At 41.1% G+C, this 23148-nt stretch overlaps 3 protein-coding genes and 1 long non-coding RNA gene across 20 annotated transcripts in view; 1 reads left to right on the top strand and 3 right to left on the bottom strand.

The window, feature by feature from the left end:
- Nucleotides 1–5449, top strand: part of ANKRD6 (ankyrin repeat domain 6) — a 118315-nt gene extending 112866 nt beyond the window's left edge. For 13 of the 14 annotated variants that reach the window (XM_072855465.1, XM_072855464.1, XM_072855470.1 and 10 more), the window contains 4 exons: nucleotides 36–188; nucleotides 764–877; nucleotides 2609–2951; nucleotides 4186–5449. In XM_072855465.1, coding sequence (XP_072711566.1) covers nucleotides 36–188; nucleotides 764–877; nucleotides 2609–2951; nucleotides 4186–4757 — 1182 coding nt within the window. In that variant the 3' untranslated portion in view covers nucleotides 4758–5449. The remainder of the gene's footprint in view (nucleotides 1–35; nucleotides 189–763; nucleotides 878–2608; nucleotides 2952–4185) is intronic. The other variant, XM_072855471.1, reaches the window with a different exon arrangement.
- Nucleotides 5450–5569: 120 nt separating this feature from the next.
- On the bottom strand, nucleotides 5570–7573 carry LOC140648953 (uncharacterized). The gene is made up of 3 exons (XR_012041419.1): nucleotides 7128–7573; nucleotides 5957–6072; nucleotides 5570–5825 (listed from the first exon to the last, which is right to left on the bottom strand). It is a non-coding gene; the product is annotated as an uncharacterized lncRNA (long non-coding RNA).
- A 920-nt stretch (nucleotides 7574–8493) lies between these two features.
- Nucleotides 8494–10885, bottom strand: LYRM2 (LYR motif containing 2). The gene is made up of 3 exons (XM_072857854.1): nucleotides 10689–10885; nucleotides 9999–10139; nucleotides 8494–9054 (listed from the first exon to the last, which is right to left on the bottom strand). The coding sequence occupies exons 1-3, from the start codon at nucleotides 10809–10811 to the stop codon at nucleotides 8974–8976; spliced, it is 345 nt and encodes a 114-aa protein (XP_072713955.1). The 5' UTR covers nucleotides 10812–10885; the 3' UTR covers nucleotides 8494–8973.
- A 1637-nt stretch (nucleotides 10886–12522) lies between these two features.
- Nucleotides 12523–23148, bottom strand: part of MDN1 (midasin AAA ATPase 1) — a 105336-nt gene continuing 94710 nt past the window's right edge. For 3 of the 4 annotated variants that reach the window (XM_072855479.1, XM_072855480.1, XM_072855478.1), the window contains exons 94-102: nucleotides 22503–22660; nucleotides 20569–20658; nucleotides 19542–19657; nucleotides 18751–18925; nucleotides 18037–18110; nucleotides 17827–17941; nucleotides 16788–16851; nucleotides 14872–15014; nucleotides 12523–13531 (exon numbers count right to left, since the gene is read on the bottom strand). In XM_072855479.1, coding sequence (XP_072711580.1) covers nucleotides 13343–13531; nucleotides 14872–15014; nucleotides 16788–16851; nucleotides 17827–17941; nucleotides 18037–18110; nucleotides 18751–18925; nucleotides 19542–19657; nucleotides 20569–20658; nucleotides 22503–22660 — 1124 coding nt within the window. In that variant the 3' untranslated portion in view covers nucleotides 12523–13342. The remainder of the gene's footprint in view (nucleotides 13532–14871; nucleotides 15015–16787; nucleotides 16852–17826; nucleotides 17942–18036; nucleotides 18111–18750; nucleotides 18926–19541; nucleotides 19658–20568; nucleotides 20659–22502; nucleotides 22661–23148) is intronic. The other variant, XM_072855481.1, reaches the window with a different exon arrangement.

Genomic DNA, 23148 nt, shown 5'->3' on the forward strand with positions numbered 1-23148 from the left:
CGGGATGTAGCAAGTAAATGTATTACTCCTTTCAGGCACCGATAAATGGATGTCGGTGTGAGCCCCTGATAAATAAACTGGAGAATCAGCTGGAGGCAACAGTGGAAGAGATAAAAGCTGAGTTTGGGACAGTACAAGATAAGATGAATGTTAAGCTGGGCCAGATGGAAAGCAAAACTCAACATCAAGTAAGAATATGACCCCAAAGTCTGCTTGCCCATATGACTATTAGAAACGTATCCTAAGCTTAATGAATATTTTCATTGTCATGATTTGTTTATAGCTTCTTGTGTTGTAAAAATGAACCTGAAATCTAATACTCAAGACCAGGGAACTGTGACATTCCACAGCGATCTAATGTTGCAAACTAGGGTCTTGAGAAAAACACATTTAATGTGTTAAGTGGCTTCTGGTGCTTCCTTAGGCAATAAATCTAAACTGCTTGAGGCCCTAAGAGGGAAACTTAAAGACAGAAGGCAGTCCTACAGCTGGTCAGTTCATAATTGTAAGAACCCCTCTTGCTGAAGTCTGCTTGCACTGAGACTCAAGATCCTCTAAATTATTTTTATTTTTAATGTAATTGTTATTCATCAATAATTTTGTGATTGAACCTTTTTGCAAGCTACATCTAATTGTAGTTGGCAGCATTCCTAGAAATGAAGACTGAAAGACAGACTGTACTTTGACTTATGAGGTTCACAGATGGGGATTTTGTTTGGTTTTTAACATGATCATCTCATCTAAATTGTGTTTTTTTCCACAGCTCCGTGTTTTAGACAAGCTTATGGCTGAGCGGCTGTCTGCAGAGAGAACAGAGTGCCTTCACCGCCTGCAACAGCACACTGAGCTGGAAAAAAATGAGGGGGAAAAACGGCAGGTAGGGCTTGAAACAGCTACTCCCTGTTAGCTCAGATGGATCAGAGAATATTGGAAATTTATCTCATCTGTTGAAACAGGCAAAAGAGCTTCAAAGACCAAATTATTCCTATCCGCCACCTTAATCTCTAAACCAAATTTATAAAGCTTTCGCATTAGAAATGGGGAATGTGAAATCCAGTCCCACTGTCATAATTTCGTTTGGTGGGTCTGAAGTGTGGGATCTGTAACAAAATATCTTTTTTCTAACATAGTGCTTTGCAAAGATTCCTACCGCTAAATTTTTTAACAGTTGTGCTTTCAGCTTTTGGTTCATTAAAGGACGTCTGCAGGAGCATCTGCAAATAGGACAAAGGACAAGATCTGTGTTGTTCCATTTACTTCTCATCCATTTGGTTGTGTGCCCTGGGAATCTCTCCCTTCTTCTCTGTCTGATCTTTTTTTCCCCCCCCATGTATTAAAAGGCTGCATTTCTTCCCTCTGACTTTGGCAACAGTGCACCATCTCCAAGCTGTGTATTACTGCCAATAGGCAAGTTCTTTTTGTGTGCTTGTTTAACCAGCATGACAAGAATAACTGTTCCCATAGAGATCCAGCTCTTGCCCTTCTAGCTTCTGCAAGAACTCGCCATTAAAACATGCTAAGAAATTTGTGTTTCTCCACTCACACAGGTAAATTTAAAATACAGTTAATTTTCTCATTATTGGTATTCTAAGAATTGAGAAATAGTAAAATGTCATGATTTTGTAAGACTGTTCCAAATCCTTGTTAAAAGACGGGCAGCTGTGATAATCCTGGCATAAACTACTGATCAAGATACTTCAATCTGACATCCGCAAAACACTTTTCTCCAAAGAAAAGTATTTCTCAAACTAAGGCAGCTTTAGTTTTTATTTCATAGTAAGAGACATAAGTATTATATTGGCTTCTGACTGTCTAGACTTGTGCTCCATCTCCTTGTAATCTCCATTTAAGAAATTAGATACTGGAGTGATACATCAGGTGAATTGAAATTACCATTAAGTGATATCAGCTGTTCCTGTTCTGTTGAGTCTAATGGAAACTACTGGAAAAACTGAGCTGGGCTTTAGTAAATGTATGGACTAAATGTCCACATGCATAGGAGGGCCTGACCTAAATTCATGATGTCATATGAACAAGAGAGTAAAAGAGCTACTCATGTTTTAAATGATTACTGGCAAATGCCTCTGCAGCTGACACTTATTCAAGCACCTTTGTAATTTGAAAGCTGTTAGTAATTTATCATTTAGTGTTGGACTCATCTGTGTCACTGAATGAACAGCGGAGCAGAGGTTGGTAATGGTATAAAGCTGTGTCCTAGAAGTGTCTAATTTGAATTTCACTCTTAAAAAATGGCAGCTTTGACCACATGTGATGTTGCTTGCAGTGAGAAAGTACCATTGATTGTATGATGAAACCAGTCAGCCTTGATCAGAGGACTTAGAGCTGTATTTGAAGTAGCACATTCAAATCTAAGAGGTGGTAGCTTGGACTGAAGAGGATGCCTTTCATTAGCTAATGCATAGTTCTTCATATTTTCTGATTTGCAGTCCTTCAGATATTCCCAGTGGCAGCATGCATACCTGTACAGGGAGTCTAAGCCCACAGATACCAGGCTTATTTCTCTTTGTCCCTGCCACACGTCCTCAGCAGCCCAGGAACCATAGGATCTAATCATAGGATCATCTAACGGACAGTCTCTTTCTCACAGATTTCCTTGGTTGATGAGCTGAAGACTTGGTGCATGTTGAAGATTCAAAATCTGGAGCTCAAGCTTTCTGGAGATTCCAGGTCATCAAGACCAAAATCAACTTTGTCCACTTGTGAGTCTCTCACTGAGACCCTGGATACTGAGAACAATCCCCAGAGTGCCAAGGACTGTAAAGCCAACCAGCCCATGCTGCAGGCAGAGGGCTCCCACCAGCATTCCTATATCACGCTTCCAAATAGCCTCTCGGAAGATGGGGAAAGGAGCAGAGTCCCAGTGCCAGAACAGAACTTTGGGCAACATTTTTGCATTCGACAGGATGGTGCGTCAGGTACAACCTTGTCAGGTACTTAGATGTCATATTCCTTCAAAGGCAAGCTAATTAACTGAGGGATACTTGTATTAATACCACAGATACTAATTCTGGCTGTGTGCTTTCCCCCATCCATATGCCTAATGTCTTGGGATTAGAATACACTTCAAGGCAGCTGCTGGGAATATTTTAAGACACAGTTGGGTGGAATCCCAGTGGCTCTTCCTGATGTTTCCATGTCACTGTGTCTTTGAAGCCAAGTCCTTTGATGCTCTGAATAACTCTGTTTTCTGAAATTTCTCCAGCTTCCCAGTCAGAATTGCTCCCACCCCATTGTCTGTCAGGAAGGTGTGCAGATTATCCAAAGTCTGCTGAAGAAAGTGTATTGTATTTAGTGCTTTTCAGATGTACGGAACCTATAATGTCAGGGTGCAAGGATGTGAACCTAAAATACTCATTTCCCTTGTTAATATTCAAACTGCAAGGATCTAGAATAAACCTCTCACTTTTCCTCTGTCCTTGAACCAAACTCTGTTTAATTATTAGTTCATTTGACAAGAACAAAAATAGCTGAGACCATTCAAGCCCATTCAGGGATCATGGCCACCCAAAGATATGGAAGACCTTGGTTCAAGCCACCTCTGTGCTTGGCCAGGGAAGCTTTTGAGGAAAAAAGGAACAGGCAGAATGCCCAGGTCTCCACAGCCAAGGAGAGTGCTACCAAAGCCCTGGGCTTCTGTAAAATACATTTTATATACCCCTCAAAACACTATGCAAAGAAAACAGACATGGACATGGATAGCCCAGACTAGAAAGGCAGAAGACCACACAGGAGATCTTGTGGCAGCATGAGTGTGAGTAACTGCAACGAACAATTCAGGAGCATCAAAATGTGTTACCTTTGTAGAATTAGCGGGGCTTCAAGTTTTGTAGAAGCAGGGCGTTCATAAATAGCAGCAGACGACTTTGGGCATCTAGCCTGATCTTTGCTACACATCCTTCCTGTGAAGTCCTTTGATTGTTTTCAATCTGTAATCCCCCAGCTGCAATGCAGTGCCTCTCTGCCTGAGCCAGCTTTTCTCTTTTAATGACTCTTTATTATATCACCTGACTGTAAAGATGTGATAAACTAATACAAGCCTCTACAATGTACACGCAGCATGGTACATGGGAAACCGCATCATTCATCAAACAATGAGGATTTCTGAATGCTAAAATAAATGCCCAGAGCTTTTCTAAATACGTATGTATATATTTTATTCTGTAGGTACAGAGCAACAGTTAAACATCGGTGGACCGGTTTCTTCTGCCCCTGCTCAAGATGTCAGGCCAAAGGACAAAGCTGTTAGTGCCAGCACGTTCCACAGGTTCCAGCAGGAGCTGCCCTCCTCCGAGCTTTTGGGCTCCAAATTAAGACACGTTAAGGTTCAAGCTGCTTTGCAGCCCTTGACTGAACCTGCAAGGACTGAACTACAGAGTGGCTACTTCATTGACAAAGGAACTCAGACAAAGAAGTCCAGCAAAAGCGGGCAGTCAAGGCACAAAGCTCTGCACCACGCCGGGGCACATCAGAGCCAGGAGCAGCAGCCCTCTGCTCTGCCTGCGGGACAGCCGCCTGCCCCTCCGCCCAGAGACACCTCCCAGGCCCTGGAGATAACACAGTACTTCTTCGAGGCTGTTTCCACACAGATGGAGAAGTGGTATGAACGGAAGATAGAAGAAGCCCGGTGCCAAGCTAATCAGAAAGCGCAGCAAGACAAAGCTGCGCTCAAGGAACATATTAAAAGCTTAGAAGAGGAGCTCAGCAAATTAAGGACTAAGGTGCAGAAAGAGAGCTAGCATCTACCAAGCAGGTAAAGACAAGCAACGGGACTCATTTTGGAACCTGCTGTACAGGAATCTGGAATATTGTTAGACATATACATTTGTAGTGCCTGTTACATACAAACAAAATGCTCTTTTTCAGGAGTAGAAATAACTTTGGAAACTCCAGAACAGAGGAGAATTCATATGCAGACTGTACTACTGACAACGAGATGCTGCAGATTAGATCCTTTCTTTGTTATTTCCAAGAGTCGGTTAAATATTGCACTCTCAATTTCCAGGTGCTGCTTGAAACCAAACTGCATTAGAAACCAAAATGGCTTTCTGAAAAGGGAATTTCCTTATTTCCACATAGATCATGTGTGGCTAGAGGGTTCCACTGTATGCTACATGTAAACACGTGGTGATACCAATACTGAAATAAATCCAGGATGTTTAAGAGCTTTTGACAGAAATTCCTTAGTGATGAAGGGCTATTGATACTGTTTTAGATACTCCCCACGGCCTCCCTCTAGTCAGTGGAGAGAAGCTACTGAACCAACTTGAATTACAAGCCCACATAGGTGACAGATGCAGGCTTCCAGCTGGGAGAGGCCAGGCTCCCACCGAGTGAGATGCTAAGGCGAGTCATCCCATTAGGTACAGAGGCTGTGGTTGCCACTTTGCTTTTCTTTTGGTTTTACATCATTAAAGCAAATGCTAAATTAGATTTGTTTGGTTTTTTTTTTAATGGTGTCCTGCTTGCAAAGCTCCTTGTGGTTACACGGTTGTTGGGGCCATATTCAAGTAATCTGCCTGAGAAGTTTTGTTGAGGGCATGGATGGCAAATATTTTAACATAACCATGCTCTGCTTGTTAGGTATAATTTTTATATAAATCTATTTTCCTTCACGCAGCAAATGGCTGAATTCTCTACTACTGAAGAAGCTTGAAAAAGTCCTTTAGATAAACAAGTGAAAGCTTGGTTCCCTGTACTCAGATGTTTCTTTTTCTGCAGAGTCAGGATTTTCTCCCAGACACCTTCTCCAGACTGTCTTCCTTTGTTCCTCTGAATGATTCCTCTCTCTTTATTCCCTCGTATCTCTAAAAAGAGAGGCCAGGCCCTGGTGAGTCAGCAGGTCTTAGGACTGCTTTCACAAACAGTCCCACAAAATAGAACTCAACAACATTTTAAAGTTCTTATGGATGTGTTCTGTTATAAAATCAAAACTTACAATGACCACTGTTGTCCAGGCTGACAGACTCCAAATAAACTAGAGGTACTGTAACTGGTTGCATCTGCATCCCTTCAGGGCCTCCCCCTCAACCTCTGAGAAGGCTCCATCAGATTCTGTTAGAAAAGTAAGTTTACTGAACAGATCATGATAGAACAATTGTTCAAAACCAGTTCAAACACAGGATAGTACTGTTATGTCAAGGAAAAGAGAATTTTTTTTCTGTACTGAGGAGCCCTAAAATCAATACAAAATACTTTACAGTATGGAAGACACCACTGACTAATTAGTAATTAAGCTTTCATCTTCTTAGCAGATGTATAAAGCAAATAAAATTGTATTATATAACAATATTTTAAAAGTTCCTATTAATGCACTATCAGGACAAGAAAAGTATATCCGCAGTTATGGAAATACTAGTTTTATTGCTCTGACTTCTGTAGTCTAATATAGACACTTCCATATGTTTACAGTTTTGTTTAAGCTACTGTAGGAATGCAGAAGCATGCTATTTAAGTTTTGTATCATCTTGATAAAGTGAACGTTTTGCCAAGCAATTAAAATAAGTGTTGCTCAGAAGTCTGTGGTGTACTGCTTTCTAGCCAGAGAAAATTGACAAAATCCCCTCGCTTGATGCAGAAGGGGAAGCAGAAAATGGGACTTTGACTTCTAAGCTTTTGTGTTTGTGGCTATAAAACACGGAAACCAGGTCTACCGTCTGTCCCGAGGGAGGCTGCAGGGACTGACTGCCATTTGTTACCCAACGCACGCACCCACTGTTTCGGAAGTTACTGGCACAGGGCTGAGTTGTGCAGCTGATCGCACACACGCTCCTGAGCTCGCACAAGTGCAAGGGGAACAGAAAGGCTATGGCTTTAGGTAATCTGCTTCACGTATGAACTACACTACCAACGTAGCCATTGGAGCAGTGATTTAAGACAGTAACTAAGGGAGCAGTAATTTAAGACAGTAACTTGGCTGCAGATTTTAGAGGTTTTGTGAAGCCAACACGTGTACTGTAAAATAAAGGGAGGCATTTTCTGCTAATTCCTTTCTACTCCCCTTGGTAGTCCTCCCTCCTTCAAAACTACTAGAGTTGAAGGACTTCGTTACAAAATACCTGTATTATCTACCTTTCTCTGCAGCACACACTTGGAGTAAATTTACTTACCCTAGCAGACTGTACTTGGACTCCTAAAGGCTTCTGGCAGGCAATTTTATCTTGACAAGCCCACAAAGTAGTGGCAATCACAGGCAGCAGCACTCAGGTTGGTGGCTGTCCAGGGCTGTCCAGGACATTGCCTGTCAAGACCTATTCCTGGATTATATGGCCACAACCTAGAAACGTACAAAACTGGAGTCAAAGGAGTAATGCAGACTCCGGGGTCCGAATGGAAAGCACTGCGATGAGGCAGCAGGGGAAAGTCTCCTGATTAAGGAGCAGAAATCAAACCACTGGCTGAAGGGAAAGGGAAAGCTACATGTAAGAACAAGCTGACATTGATAATGGCTTTGTTTAGTCAAAATTCCTTTCAAAACAGCATTTTCTGGTAACGTGAAGAATCAGTCTCCAACAGGCTAATGTTCTGTCAGTGTATTCTACCAGAAAATATTAACAAAATTTAGATTTTTGATAAAAAATTTAGACATACATATTTTTCACTGACTGATTAGAAGCTCAAAGGCTTCTGTCTATACAAACCTGAACTCTTTAGCAGCCTCACTGATTGCCTGAGCCACATCCTTTACTGCAAAGCTAAATAAACATCACAAGAAAGGATTCTACGATGACTTTCAGAAAAAGAATTAGGAAAAAAACCCCCAGCATTCCTTCTTGTTAAGCAGCAGCTTTTTGCAAAGCAGCTTTGCTGAAGTATGTAGCTTTGAAGAGCCTGTGTTTGGCTCCAGCAAGAAGCATGCTTCCTGCGCCCTAGTGGGGTCTTTCTTTCCTCCTGTAGCCTGGAGGGGGAATACTGGCCTGTCCCTTCCTTGTGCCAGCGGTGGCACTGACCGGACTTGCTGTGAGGAGGCCAGCTCACTAACTCAGCAGAAAGGCTGCTTGGCAAGGGGAGGTGGCTCCGTACGTGAACCGTAATAGCAGAGTGGGAGAGGGAAGGGTTCCTGCATCTCTTGAAACCACAACTGAAGTTGTACACAGCTACTGGATAGTCAGGTATCTATCTACTGTTGCCTGGCTATTTGTGTTGAGAAAATCCCACACTCACCTTGGCATTTTTAAATTATATGAAAAAAACCCAAACCTACTGCAATTCACAGGAAGGTAAGAACAGTTGCAAGCTAACAACTAAAAATGGAGTAATACGACATTTGGAAAAACAGACCACAATATTTGCAGTTAGTATTTTCTGTTTGTAATTCTACTTTATATTGACTTTTAAATACTAACTTGAAGGTACTTCCTGTTAACTTGGTAATAACTGTTTCCGGGGGTAAAATATCTTATTTTCATATATAAGGACCTCCCCTGTTAAGTTTTATTCAGCTATAACTGAAAATCAAGATCTACATACAAAACATTTTGTTAATGTTTTATTACGTTTATTTGTTTTGGGCCCATTTATTTATCCCAAATGCTTTTTTAACCCCAAATTTTGGTAAAAATCCTTGGCACAGTACAGAAAGAGCTGTTACCGCTATGAATGTTACCACTTAGAGTTGCCACAATAGAAAACAGACAAAATAATCTGGCTTATATTTATTTTCCATTTCCCTGGCATAACACTGCTGTTGCAATTTTTGGTGCTTTCTGCTTTTCCCACAGCACATGCTACATCACCCATTCAGTTTTTTAAAGTCTTTTGTGTCTGAGCGATTTCCACACGGGAAGGTAACCAAACCGAGAAGAGGAAGGGGGAAAAAACAAACAAAAAACCCCACTGTGGTAGATTCCACCTTCAAACATTACCGGGTTGTCAGCAAAGGCTGCTATTATAACCACATTCTGGAAAAAATACTGTGCTCATTCACAGCAGATCACAGTCCATCTGTCAACAAGATCAGGATTTTGCCAGCTTAAGTGTTCTTTGAAGTTCCTGAAGTTGCATGTTGCCTTGAGTAATCATCATCCTGATTGCATCCTGTAAAACAAAACAGAATCACTGAACTGAACGTCTGCACACGGCACAGGTTTTACACAAGCACGCAGATTTTAACACATTAAAATACATACAACTCTTACTAGTGCTATTGTAATCTATTTCTTTGTGTAAACTAACACGACAGTCACTGACATGGTTAAAAAACAGGTGAAAAATGAATTAATTTTCCCCAATTCCTTAATTATGTGTTTGGGGGCTGGTTATGGCTTTGCTTTAAAACTCAGTTTTGAACTGGATTCCAACTCCTAATAATGTTTTCTTTACGCCTCTGTCTCTGCCACCTTTGCAAGTAAGTAGTGACAACTGCACACGGGCAGTGTGAAGACCGGTGTTTTACAGAGCAAGTGGATGTGTCTCCCAACATTACTTTTAGCTAAGTACTGTAATGCTTTGTCTGCGTAATTCAGCCACCAATTCCTTCAGCACTGGCTGGAAAAAGGAACAAACCAGAAAGCAGAGGACAGGAGACATACAAGAAATGCAAAGGTTTCTGCATTTCACGCATGCTTCATATCCACAATGATCCAATGTGATTGTGTCCAGCTTGAATATAGTTGAAATAATCAAAGATGAAAAAAAGAAGCTATGGAAAGCTTGACCATTACTAAGTTTATGTTAGCTGTCATATTATTCAATACAGTTTTTCTCATCTGTGGTTTGAGTAAGCACGATTTGTTTGGTTTTTAGCTTTTTAATTCCAGATTATTATCTGGAAATCAGAGAAACATTACTAACGCCACCAGGGGGGATAATACTTAGAGATGCTGAATTATTTCTTCACATAAATGCTCCTTAAGTAACAGGAGACTTCTCACCAGTCTAGAAGTGACACTACAAAACAAACCCATGTGCTGAACTACAGGCCAGCACGCTGTATCATTCCCGAGGGTAGGTGGTCAGGCTTGTGGGTTCCCGATCCTCACCTCTTCTGTAGCATCTTTATTTCTTCTGAATTCCTCCCTGGCCCAGTCCTTCAAATAGCGGCGATCTGCTTCAGCAGGGACGTCGCGAATAGCCCGCAGGATCTTCCTGTATAACTGAAGAACCTGCTGTCGCCTCAGGAACTGGGAAGGAGAGAGGGAAGTCTACCCCCTGTCCCAGGACACTGCTGAGAGCTGCACCCAGTTCTGGGGGACAGTTAAATAAACACCAAGTTCCCCATCGCCTTTTCTAAAAGATGCGGTATTGCCTTAGATCCCAATCCAAGAAACTTGGATTTCACAGAAAGGAACACACCACATGTGGAATACGTTAAGGTGCCTGACGCTAGCCATTCGCACACAACGCGGCATTACGGGGGCGAGTGCCAGCTCACCCTCCCGGCCACCGCGGAGGACTGCCCGCCCGCCCGGGCCCACAGCGCAGCTCCCGCCGAGCGGCCGCTTCCCTCTGCCTCGCTGCTGCCGTTTGCCACCAAGGCCGCGGGGCCCCTGCGCGGCTCCTGTCAGGACTGCGGCTGCCGGACGCCAGGCACGGCGCAGCCGGAGGGCGGCAGCAGCCCTGAGGAGAGCGGGGCCCCCGCAGCCCGCCGCCCCCGGCCTGGGCCCGGCCAGCCAGCCCCGCCACCCCCCGCGCCAGGCGGGCGAGAGGAGGCCTGAGCCGCCCGCTCGTACCTGCTTCAGGGTGAGCGCGCTCGGCGGGAGGCGGCTGGCGGCCATGACGGGCAGCTCCGCCTCACCCGCCGCGGCCGTGGCCGCCGAGCCCTCCCCGGGAGGGCGGGGCCCACCGGCGGCCATTTCCTGCGCCTCCGGTCCGGGGCTGCAGGCAGCGCGGGGGAGCCCGCGCCGAAGGAGGCTGCTGCCCCAGCAGCCAGCGCTGGTCGCGGGAGGACACTTCCCCACACAGGCGGGGAGGCTCCTCAGGGCCGGGCCCGCTCAGCCCTGCGAGGCGGCCGTCGTGCCTGGCCGCTGCGAGCAAACCGAGCAGACTGTGCTCGTGTCCCGGAGCACGCAGGGAGCTAAAGCCAGAGGCAGAGCCCAGGACCCCTGCTTACCCGTGCCGGGACTGAGCCCTCCCGGCCGTGCCTGGGGGCAGCGGGAAGCCAGAGGCGCTCCAGTAAGCGGCACCATAAATTGTACCAGAGGAAGCAGAGGCTGGGGGGCTGTTTAATTGAGGTTCCTCTTTTTTTTTTTTCTTTCTTCCAAAACTGCAAACAAGCTGCAGCAACAAAACAAGACCGCAAGTAATAATACGCTAGCGTTTCACAGACAGGGTGGTGGAAGGCCTGTGCTTTGAAGGCTGATGCAGCTATAAGACTAACATGTTTAACTGTAGGATCAAATTAAAGCAGTGTAGTAAGATCTAGAAGTCACCTGAGCACGACACCAATTACAGGACACTAAGCTACTTTTTGCATCTTTTTAAGTACTTGCGGCTGTGCCCAGACACGTAACTGTTGCAAAGGGTGCAAGGCACGGATAGTTTCTTCAGCACTGTGTGGATGAATACAGACATGGAGCTGGCTTGCAGAAAAAAAACAACAGTTAACCGATGCCTTTCCTTTCTGTGTTACTTACTCAGTGTTTTCTTGTACCAAATATAGTGCAAGCCCTTTGTTAATTACAGATAATTGTCTGTATTAACAGATAGTTAATTACAATACCTTGGTTTGTTTAAACATTTGTGCAGTAAGCACTGCTGCTAGAATTGTGTCTCAGGCTCTAACGACATCCCTGCAACAATCTATAATTTGCCCTGGAAGTATATCCTTGCAATCTTAAGTTTTAGTTTCTAAAATATTGTCTCCATGTTTCCTACTACAAATATTCAGTACAAGTCTGAAATGGAAGTACATTCTGGAGAATTACCTAACGAACTAAACCCACCTACTTCCACAGTTAAATTTCCCTGTTAAGCATGTTAAGTATTTGTACACATGTATGAGAGATCTAAAGAACGCTGGAAGGATATTATATAGTACCCAACATTTAAATTGTGATGGGATAGAGCTCCTGTTAAGTTTTCAGTTCTGAAATTTGCTTATCATGAATTAGCTGTGGCAAAGCTACACGCATATGACAAACAGCTTTGCTGGCCCATTTCACACCTCTGGGTCTTGCCACTGCTGCATCTCGGGGCAGCTACAGGAATACTTCAAGTAAGGTTTTTCTATCTAGAAGCCAGAGACAGATCACATCTTTGGGAGTACACCCACATTTCCAGCCATTTTCTGATCAACTCCTGCACCACACCTAGAACAAGACACCTTCAATTTTTGTACGCAAAGAAAAATCTTCAAAGGAGAGGGCGTTTAAACAAAGTTTCTTTCAGATTTTCTTTGAAAGAAGTCAAAAGACCCCTAATCAAAACTCTGTGCTGGCATATCCTCATAAAAGGAGGATAGGTGTTGAAGTTACATAAACCACAACACATTTGCATATGAAAATTCATATTTGTGCACTGCTAGAGAATGCACAGCATTTCCATTTGGCAAACTTTGTTAATTTATTCAATCTTTGATCAACTTAAAGAACAGACATCATAATTACAAACAGTGGTACCTCTTTTTATTAGTACAGACAATATAAGATGCATAGCTTTTGCACTGAAAAATCATGTCCATGCTCTAAGACATCGGATTAATGAAAGGTCCTCAATGTCTGCCTCAGACAGAGGGGCAAACTTCACAGTGTAATCTGGTAACATAGGGATGATCATATGGCATTAGTCATAAAACTCCCTGTTGATATTGTCAGACAAAAATCAGCAATAATTAAATAGGACGTCTTTAACTGCAGGATAGTTTCGAGTATTCAAGTACTTTTTGTTGTTGTTGTCTAAAACCATCTGCTTCCCCTGCTCCCCCTACTCCTTCCCAGAGAGGCACCAGCCACATGGGTGAAGCTAAAGAATGCTTTTTTGCAAGATACCTGAAGTTCTTCTAATGCAGAAATGCCTTCCCAGGAGCAAGAACAATTTTTCTTATTGCAATAGACAGTGGTAGGAATAATTTTACCTTTGTGAACATTACAAATACATTTTTTTAAAAAGTAATAAGTTATTACAAGAGAAGTTGAAGAAAGTTTTACATTATTTGTGGGAATAGGCAATGAAAGAAGACGACAGTCTCACCACTGCATAATTCTCCTCTGACAAATGTGGAAGAATGCACCTAAACCATGTTGTTCTTAGGCAGTCTGACTGCCAGAGGGCAGCTCCCGCACATTAATCCTAGTTAGAGAGAGACCTTATGAACTCCCCGATGAAATGCCGTTTCATGTATTTCAGCGGTTTAGCAGCAATCAGGTACTGACTTTGTCTACAAAGTCTACAAAGTGTCTGAGGCAGTCACCAGTTCAAACCACTGTCTGAGTGCATCGCTGAGAGTTTCTGGAAGCGCGTTCACATCTCTCAGGATCATGTAGAATGGGAATGGGAATTCTTCCATGTAAGATCTGATTTCAGGCAATTCTCCAGGTCCTTTGAATATAGGTACTTTAATGTCCAAAATGGAATCCTGTAAAAAAGAATTGATGTTACTACTAAACCACGTGCATCTTTTATAGGCCTTTGATATTATTTATCCTATTTTTCAAATACTTATAATTCCTCCTCTGTTAAATTAAGTTAGAGAGTTTTAAGATTAAAAGCCATAAGTGTTCAATGGTAAATCAAATAAAAAGCTGAACACAAAGCAGTTAAAAGCTTTTGCCCTTTTAGATAAAAGTGCTCTAATCAACGAATTACAGGCTAGAAGAGACTAAGCTTAAGCTTCTGCAATACCAAGTTCTAGAAATCCTGTCTTTCCTTAGTATTTTATGATTTGAGTTTACTGTTATCACTTTAGTTTTATTTATACATTTGATGCCTTTCCAGCACACTGTCATCTGTAAGCTCTTTAGGGTTAAGGGTTCAACTTGCATTTGTGCAGTGATCTAATACAAGGTTCTTTAGCAAATTGTTTTATAATATTTCAACAAATACTACAAAGACAAAAATCAGATTAAACTCCAGCTGTGCTTCTTGTAAAGCAACTTCTTAGTTTCTCAGTGTAGCAGTTCAGAAAATTAAAGCTTAGAAAAAACTCATTTCACTGCCCAGAATTTTCGCTTGACATTATAGCTAGGTTTCATTAGAACCTTATAATAGTTTGTCAGCAAGAGAATTGTTAATTTTCCAAAAATAAATATAGCAGATAAGTTTTGTATGGAAAAATAAAGATATAGGAAGAAAACATGAACTGCAAAATTAGAGACTTCACCTAATTCAAAGTAAGGCTTAAGTCTGCTCACTTATTGCACTACGGAGTCTCACTGAAAAGCTCCCGGATATTTCAGCTTCCCAGCCAAGGAAATCTAACAGTTTTCTTTCACAGCTACCAAATACAGTACCGAGCTTTCCCAATTCAGGCACTAAATAACTCTCATATACTCCTTTCTGTCTAATGTTTAATCTCATATTGGCTCCAGCTGCCATATCAAATGGAGACTGCTGTCAGAAATGATCAGTTTGAAGCAAAATTCAGATGAACAAAACATTTCTCAAACTGAATTTGTCAGCCTGTCAGCTACTTCTCTGGTGGCCAAAATCTACAGCCATTACATTTGAAGACAGGAGCTCTTAGACTTTGTGGCATGGAAACCGATTTTTTTTTTTTTTTAATACAAAAGAGGATAAGCATCACAGTAGGGAGAAATCACAGAAGATCTGACGATGTTGTGAAAAACTGACAGGGCTAAATATCTTTGACCTCTGCAAAAGATACGATAGCTATAAAGCACTACGAAAGACAAGAAAAAGATTTGTATGTTTCTCATTCACTGCACTTGAATACTTCTCCCTTGTTCATTTACTTACCCGGGAATTAGGATTGTCCAACACTACGAAAATAACAAAAATATTGGCATTCTGAGCTGCTTGAACTGCTGCTGTCACTCGTTCCTTGCCTTCCAAGAAAAGGCCTCTTCCATCAGACACAATCAAAAGCAGCTGCGCTGTTTCTGAGCACAAAGAACATTTTAAATTCCAGTCAGAGCAATCCATTTAAAAGGCAAACAGACTATTTTGTTTTTAGTCCTGTGGGTATAATGGAAAAACCCTCAGAGTATTCGTAAGGAAATTAAGTCTTTATCAAATAGAGTTCTGTGACTTAACATTAAGCTGCAGTTACAAGTGGGTCAAGAAAGACAGTTTTTCCCACTGTGTGATACCACTGAGAATAACTGGGGAAAAAAAACCCCAGTCCATCAGTACTATAAGCAAGGATGAAAGGCATGGAAAATACCTAATGAATTGAGTCATGATCTTTCATGCCTGGTCCTTGTCTTTCATGCCTGGTAAATGCCAAGGAATTAAATATTGTCTGAATTATAAGAGTCCAGCCACTAGATCACTACCTCAGTAGAGTAGCAGCTGCTGCAATGAAATAGAGTCCAAATCTATTCCTCCAGAAGCAGGTACCTATGGGCACACCTGTATCAGCATTTCACTTTGGACTACGACTGTGCTTTTGAAACATGTTTCCCTGTAGTCCCTGCTTCAATGGGCTTGGCTTCCATCAGAAAGCAATTTTGGATTATTTTTGGAAGAAACTAAACCAGAGAACAGGCTCCAGAGGCACAATCAAGGCAGTCCAGCCACTACAGAGCATTAAGCCCTTGGGACCAGACGAGCTGGTCTGAAGTAAACCTCCTGAAACATACACGGGACAGATGCTGGGTTCCTCAGCACCAACCATTTTCTGGGAACATGTTACTTGACCCACATTGCCCCCAGAGTCAGAGATATATCCCTCTAAAGGGACATTCTAAGTTATGTATCTATCGTCCTGTAATTGCAAGGGAAATAACAGTAATTACAGTTGGGAATGCAAGCACCTCTCTCTTGTCCCCCCGGCAGCATAATGGCTAGGGAGGGATGCAGAACACTTCCTCCTTTTCCGCAGACAGTCCCCAAATGTGACAGGGCTTGGACTTTTTACAAAAAGGGGTGATGTTCCCTACTGCCTTTTCTCTTGCTAGCTCCCTGATTCTGGGGACCTGATTGCTGCTGCACCCCAGCCTAGTTCAACAGGACTGGATGCTGCTCACCCTCAGAATATTCCAACAACCTGGCCACCCTGTGGCAAAGCAGCTGTGGATTATAAATCCCAGATTCTCCATTTCTTAGAGTACTTTAACAACAATAACTTTTTTAAAATATGGGTCCCACCGTGACAAGCTTTTAACTAGCACAAAGAAGCCTTTTAGGCTAACTGTGGGTCAGCCATGAGGTAACAAACCTTCCAGCTTTTCTGGGAAACTCAAGCAGCTCATGACCTAAACTTGCACCAGAGTGAAAGGCAGGTAGGAGGCAAACACTTATCCCCCTCAAAACAGCGTGCTTCTGGGTACCTACAGAAATCAAGCTCTCAAGCAAGAGCAGAAGTGCCTATGGAGTCAAGGTCACTAGGAAGCTGGACAATGCTCTAAAGCAGGCAGTGTCTAGGACTTAAACATGATCTGGAAATATGACGTAAAGGGAGGCAGGTAAGGCATGCCTTTTTAAAAAGCCTTTAACAAAATTTCAGTGAATTATTGACAAATATGAAGTAGGTGTCTTTTGGGTTTTGAGCTAAATTTCAACCAAACATTCCTTTTGACAAAGCAAAACCCAAAGCCCTAATGCAAGTGATGTCTCAGTGCTAGGAGTCTTTCTGCCAGGATATTACTTCGGGACAGTACTGAGCATTCTGCTGCCACAGCAACAAGCATAGTAACAAAAAGAAAGCTCACCCGGATTGGTATTTTGAGACAACTGCTGTGCTGCAGCAAACATATTTGCTGATGATTCCAGAAACTGCAGAGGAAACGAATCAGAAGATTAAGTTATCTCATCATAAAATAATAATGACAACATTTTTAAAGAACACATTTCTGTATTTTAAATGCCAAGTCTGACCACCTACACAGACATGGTCCTTGGCATCTCCTAGATTAACTCCTGCTTCATATTTACTAAGTATTTCTGAAGATCCTCTAGTTCAAAAAAGCCTTCAATCTGGATTTAAAATTTTTCCAATACTAAAAAAGCCATCAAAACGTCAGTCAATTGTTCAAGTGATTAATGGCATCATTAAAAATATACATCCTATTTTCTAGGTTGAACTTCTTTGGCTTCAACTTGCAACAGAAGTATCTATCTAGTTACATATTCCCCATTAAGATTAAAGACATCAACTGTCAAGTCCTCTCAATTTTGGCGTTTATAAGAGTACTGTTGAGCTATTTGGGACTTCTCCTTTTCCATTTAATATTAATGGCAGATCTTACTCAAGTCGGAAAGGTAAGACTGCAAAAACCTTCCTAAAAGAAAAAAACCTTGCAGCTGTCCAGGACGTATTACCACAGAAAGTTATTTTCTTCAGGAATCAGTCAAGTCTGACAAACTTACAGCCTGACAAACATATAAAGCTCTTCCTCTTACTACTACAGTGGAATCCATGGCATGAAAAAGTCCTAAATTCCCACAAACTTTGATGTGATTTGGCACTGGGGTACCCAATAGCTTGTACCCAAAATACTGTTTAAGACCTAATACAAACAGAGAAAGATGAATGCTTAAAAGTGGCATACATCAGAACTAAAAGTGAGAAAACACACTTAATATTACAAAATTGTGACCATTCTATCTCTTTGTTATCTAACCAGCTATCACGCTCTCAAATACAAACAACCAATAAATGTTACAAAGTGATCATGAAACCATGAAGCTGCTGATGTCTTGTCTGGAAAAGATTTGCAAACCTCTTGCCCTAGAGGCATTCTTGTGTACCTGGGCTATTTTTGTTTTCTTCTGCTGAAATTTGCAAAGACGCAATATCCGTGTCCCTGACTGGTCGCTGAACTGTTCGTGGAACGGGTGCAGCAGCTGAACAGTCTCTCCAAAGCTTTAAGAAAAGAAGAAAAAAATTACAGAGTGAAACCAGTACTTACATTCTGCTCTGAAGTCTTAAAGAGAAGTCAAGATTTCAAATAAACTCACCTACACACAGCAATTTGTCCTACTTCTAGAAGAGTCAGTGCATTTCCAATAACTGCCAGGGATTCATATGCAAGCTATTGAAGAAAAAAGTTACATCAAAAATTGGATATTTCAAGTTTTACTCACAGGTCAGTATTAAATATGAAGAATGTTACCAAAATCATTTTTCATTGCCTAGTAAAATAAGAGACTTCCTGTCTTTTTTCCTGTTAGAGTTATGCAAGATAGTCATTGCAATAAAGATACGCTAGTTCTACTTGAGGGCTTCAGCTGACTGATTTAGAGATACCATTTTAGGCAGGTTAGTGAAATAAACACTGAAATAGTTATTTAGAAGGAAACACACATTTTTAATAAATAAAAACCCTACAAGTGAGCTATGATGAACTAATATTTAATCCTCCAATGAACTGCCTAGCTAAGCAAATTTCAGCCTTTTATAGACTACAAAAATAATTTTCCAGTGGATGTGTACATCTCTAACAAATTTAACATCTCCTCCTTTCAGCTAACTTTCACTGATCTTTTAGTAACAAATCTCTTTGGCATGAAGTGACAAGAGTTCAAGTGCATGGACCAGAAAAATAACTGCTCTAGAATCACCAGAGTCAGACTTTCCAACGGCCACCAGTTCTGTGTGAAACAAGTCAGGAGCTGACCTACTCATCAACAAGGGGTAGTTTCTTCATACTTTTTCCAAGGTTTTTATTTTACCTGTTTAGAGTGATTGTCTATCATACTAGAGGAATCATCAATAGCCAAGCAAATCTGGTACTGTCGTTTACTGGGCTTGGTCCTTCGCAACCAGATCTTATCTTTTCGGAACTGACTGGCAATATATGGAATCACTTTGCGCATGTTCAATCTCTTCCCTGTTCTGTAGTCTCCTCTGAAAGTTGAGAAAAAGACATAATGACAGGGATTATCAGCAAATATCTAATTCTGGAAATCCTGGCCTATGCAGCAAAATAACAAAATTTTGTAAAATATATTAAAAACAAAATTAGTAGCTCTAATATTCGTATTTAGGTATAGGTAAAAAAAATCTCACATTTTTAATGCAACATGGATATTCGTTTTTAAAAGTAGTTCTTAAATCTAGGTGCCTAAAATGGAAGGAAGACCTTGAATTTAGACTCCTCCAGTTTGATACAAGTCTAGATCTCTTAAAAAAAATCACTTAATGTTAAAAACAACATAGAACATTTTGACATTTAACATAATCATAATCTTTACCCAATAGCACTTCACGGGTTTAAGTTAGTTTGATCACCTGTTGCACAGAAGGAAAAATAGGAGGCAGCATCCTCAGGATGGGTACCTACTACTACATCACGTTTGTATTTCATAAAATAAGCCAGTGTTCTCATACAAAACTAAAATGAATGCATGTGCAAACATGAATAATTGCTATAAAGCAAGAACATCATGAAGCTGCAGCTGTACAAAGCCCTCCAAAACCAGGAGTTTAAAGAAACTAAAAGCCTCAGAAAGACCCAACTTACTTCAATTTGGCTGCCTGCGTGGGTTCCAGTATGAGTCGTAGCTGTTCACAAAGCTGCTGTGATAGAGGAGCTGTCAGTACTAAATACCTCTGCCACAACTGTGCTGCTTCCTTCTCCTAAAACATCATACATCACAGAAAGAAATAAGAGTGAATTATGAAAAAAGTTGGGAAGCACTGCCTGAAAAAGGAAAACAAATCTCAGTGTACCAAGGGGGAGGTAGTAGGTAACTATCAGCTGGGACTGTGAGGGTGTCTGGTGAGCACCCTATAAAGATGACAATTTGCATTCAACTTAGCATGCTCCTTGCTGCTACAAAGCTGCAGTGTGCAAGGACCATTCCTCTAGGAGTACACAGAGCAACTTTGGCATTGCTGTTGATATAGAAAAATCTTGTAATGGCCAGCATCTGATAGTTGGTATTACAGCAAGGCAAGCCATAAAGTCTGCTAGGTTCTCTCTTGGCCATCAAAAATAGTATTACTTACATTAATTAAAATTCAGCAAAATTGTTAAGCCTCTACATGACTGTAAGACTACATGACGATAAGCCTCATTCATGACTAGGACAGTCAGAGCAAGTATCATATTCTGGTTCTGCTGTTGGTTAGCTCAAACTCCACCACCGCAACTGAAGGAGACAACTTCTGTCCATCATAATTTTGTGAAAGTGGTGTCTCCAGCGCTTAACTGCAGGTGACAACTCAAAATGGAAGGAATTTGGGAGGACCGAGAAAAATGTTTCTAACTAAGCAAGTTTAAGAAGTCAGTATCAGCAGAGTAACCTTCTGCAAATAGCACACAGCACGTTCAAAACAAGATCTGAAACATCATCCTGCTTGAAGAATAATGTAATTTTTTTCAGAATAAGTTAAACATAACACCAAAAATAGCATCTAAATAATGCTATTTTGAATATTTAGATTCCAGCCTGCTTGGCTTCCTCAGTGCTTCAGCAGTAAAACAAGATGAAATAATGCAATGAAGGATTCTTATGACAGTTTTATACTAAAACGAGGTCACAAACCTCATCTGGAGTTCCAGACTGCTGTGTCTGCCAAGCTTCCAGTTGCCTTTCAAGTTCCTTTCTCAGCTCTTCAGGATCTCTAACGATATGCTAAAAGTGTAGTTATGAGATTTACAAGACAGAAAAATAAGTTCACACATCTGGTGATCCCCAAACTATATCAAACTATAAAAAAGTAAAAATGCATTGTTCTTATTCTTTTAGACACAAAAACACTTGAAAAAACTTAAATGAAGATTCTAAATCTCCATTTTTTTAATAGCTTCCATGTACAGGAAGGATACCTCCCCACAAATACCTGCATCTGTGACACAATTGACATAGAAACAAAGCTAGGAACATCTACGATATAGACACTGAAAATCATCAGGTACAGAACTTCAAGATAATTCAACTAAATGATCTTGACAAACACCAGATTTAATGACAGTACAATGGAGATCAAACTATTGAATACTACCTATCTACTATCTTCCAAAATATAATATGCTTCACTTAATTATAGTTTTTTTAAAAGCTTCTTTCAAACCACTTAAAGAACTGAATGACATCTTCCTCTTCACCTGCCAGCAAATACTATTTGATAAACCATTCTGTTAAAGGACACCCAAGCTCTATTACACTTCTTTTACTTTTACCGTGCTTTCAGTGACAACTTCTGTTCCTGACTTGTAAAACCATAGTTTAGCCAAACAGTAGTATACGGTCTGCATAACCTGCAGGTTTATGGATTAAGGAAAATAAGCCTGTGAATGCAAACTCAACAGTACCAATAACTTCTCATTCCTCAAGAGGCAGCAGCAGTCCCTCTGGTCACCTACTGCAGGTTTAAGGAAGGGAGGAAGAATGTACATGGAGAGGGCTCTTCCCTCTGCCTTTTGCTGAAAGGTGAGAACTTGCACTTTTCCTCCAGCATCGTTTCTCCCTTCCTCTAGCTGGTGCCGCAAGAGCTCCCCCTCCTGTTTCAGGTTTTGCATGTCAATTGAAAAACAAAACAAAACAAAACCAACAAAAAAAGCCACCTAACTATTCTGACAACAGGAGAACACTCTTGCATTCAGCAGCTTTTTTCCAAAGACCTGCAACGTCTGGCATTAAGATGGAAATACCAGGTATAGCTGGCACACAATCGTTTCTGTGTGGTGCGTATAAATAGTAAAATATTGCCCTCCAAGTATGTACTCAGGACACAATATTATAAGCATGAAAGATTTTTTACTTCTAAAAAACAGACACTGAAAATATTCTTACTTTATCAACTGGTTAGCCACCATTAACTGCTTCTATGCCATAGCTCTTTATGATAAAATGTGCTTTTTCACAGCTAACAGTTTGCACTGGGAAACTATGAGCATCTCATGAAGCTCTAGGATTTTCTAGGCTATGTTAATATTTTTTTCGAATTGAGACATTCATAAAAGGCTCACAAAGGTTCTATAACACTTGCAACCAGCTTTTTTGAGGAAGTAATATATTGTGACGAATTAACTGAGGTGAATTCTTTGTCCACAATGGTGTTTTAAAGTCATTGATGCCTAGCTCTCTCATCACTCTGAACCCTTTTATCATCTTCAGGCTCCACACCCTTGCCCATCACTTTCCACTCTACCCACGCATTTGATCAGCAGATTCATCTGAGCAAAACAGTTCTTGATGGTTAGAAAAACAAAAGTTTTTTTTAAAAAGAGTGAGGATGGGACCTTCCCACATAAGGATGGGGAAGACATGTCATTTTAAAGTCATCATTCAGCTGCATATACAACAGTTGGTTGTGTGTTACTTTTCACTCTGCTATTAAGGAACAGCAAGCTACTGTGCTGTCTGAAGGAAAGTAATTCCAAACTTTTGCATTCACAGACTTTCATTAACACTGGTCAAATAAAACAGACTGTTTCTACTACTGTAGTTGTAAGAAGACACATTGGCTATCATACCTGTGGAGTGTCCATCAAAAACTGATGGGCTGTATGTATGGTTGAGTCCTTGCTTCTCTCTGGCTTCTCTTCAGTCACCTTGGGTAGCTTTTCTGTTGTAGTCTCATTGACATCCTCCGAGTCAAAAGTCTGGATCTCTGGCTCCGCTTCACCTGGTCCTACAATCACAAAACCAATTACTAACTTCGTGGATCGCACATAATACAAGAACCAATACTGTATCTCGACTCTTTTACAAAGAGTCTCACATGCTTTGGAGCACAACCCAGACCAAAAAAAAAAAAAAGAGAGAGAGAGAGAGAGAAGTGCACAAATTTTAAGACACTCAATTCTAGGAACAGGATGAATACACCTTGCAACCCACTGGAACAGATAAATATGCATTTCCTTATGCAAACTGGTTCTCTCTCTTATAACCTTCTTGCCAAATGAACAAAATATTAGCAAACAGATGTTTAACACCTGGAAATTCCATTGGTGAAGTATATTTTTTGAGCTTCATAGCCTTTCTGACAGAGTGACGGGAGGTATAAAGCCATTTGAGAACATTCAGAAAGTCATCATTAAAAAAATAATGGCAATCTTTTCTTATCTCATCTTTTACTCTCTAGTTTTGTAACAGAACAGTTTCCTATAAATCAGAAAT

Source organism: Ciconia boyciana, chromosome 3, assembly GCF_034638445.1.
Source record: "Ciconia boyciana chromosome 3, ASM3463844v1, whole genome shotgun sequence".
Lineage (NCBI taxonomy): Eukaryota > Metazoa > Chordata > Aves > Ciconiiformes > Ciconiidae > Ciconia > Ciconia boyciana.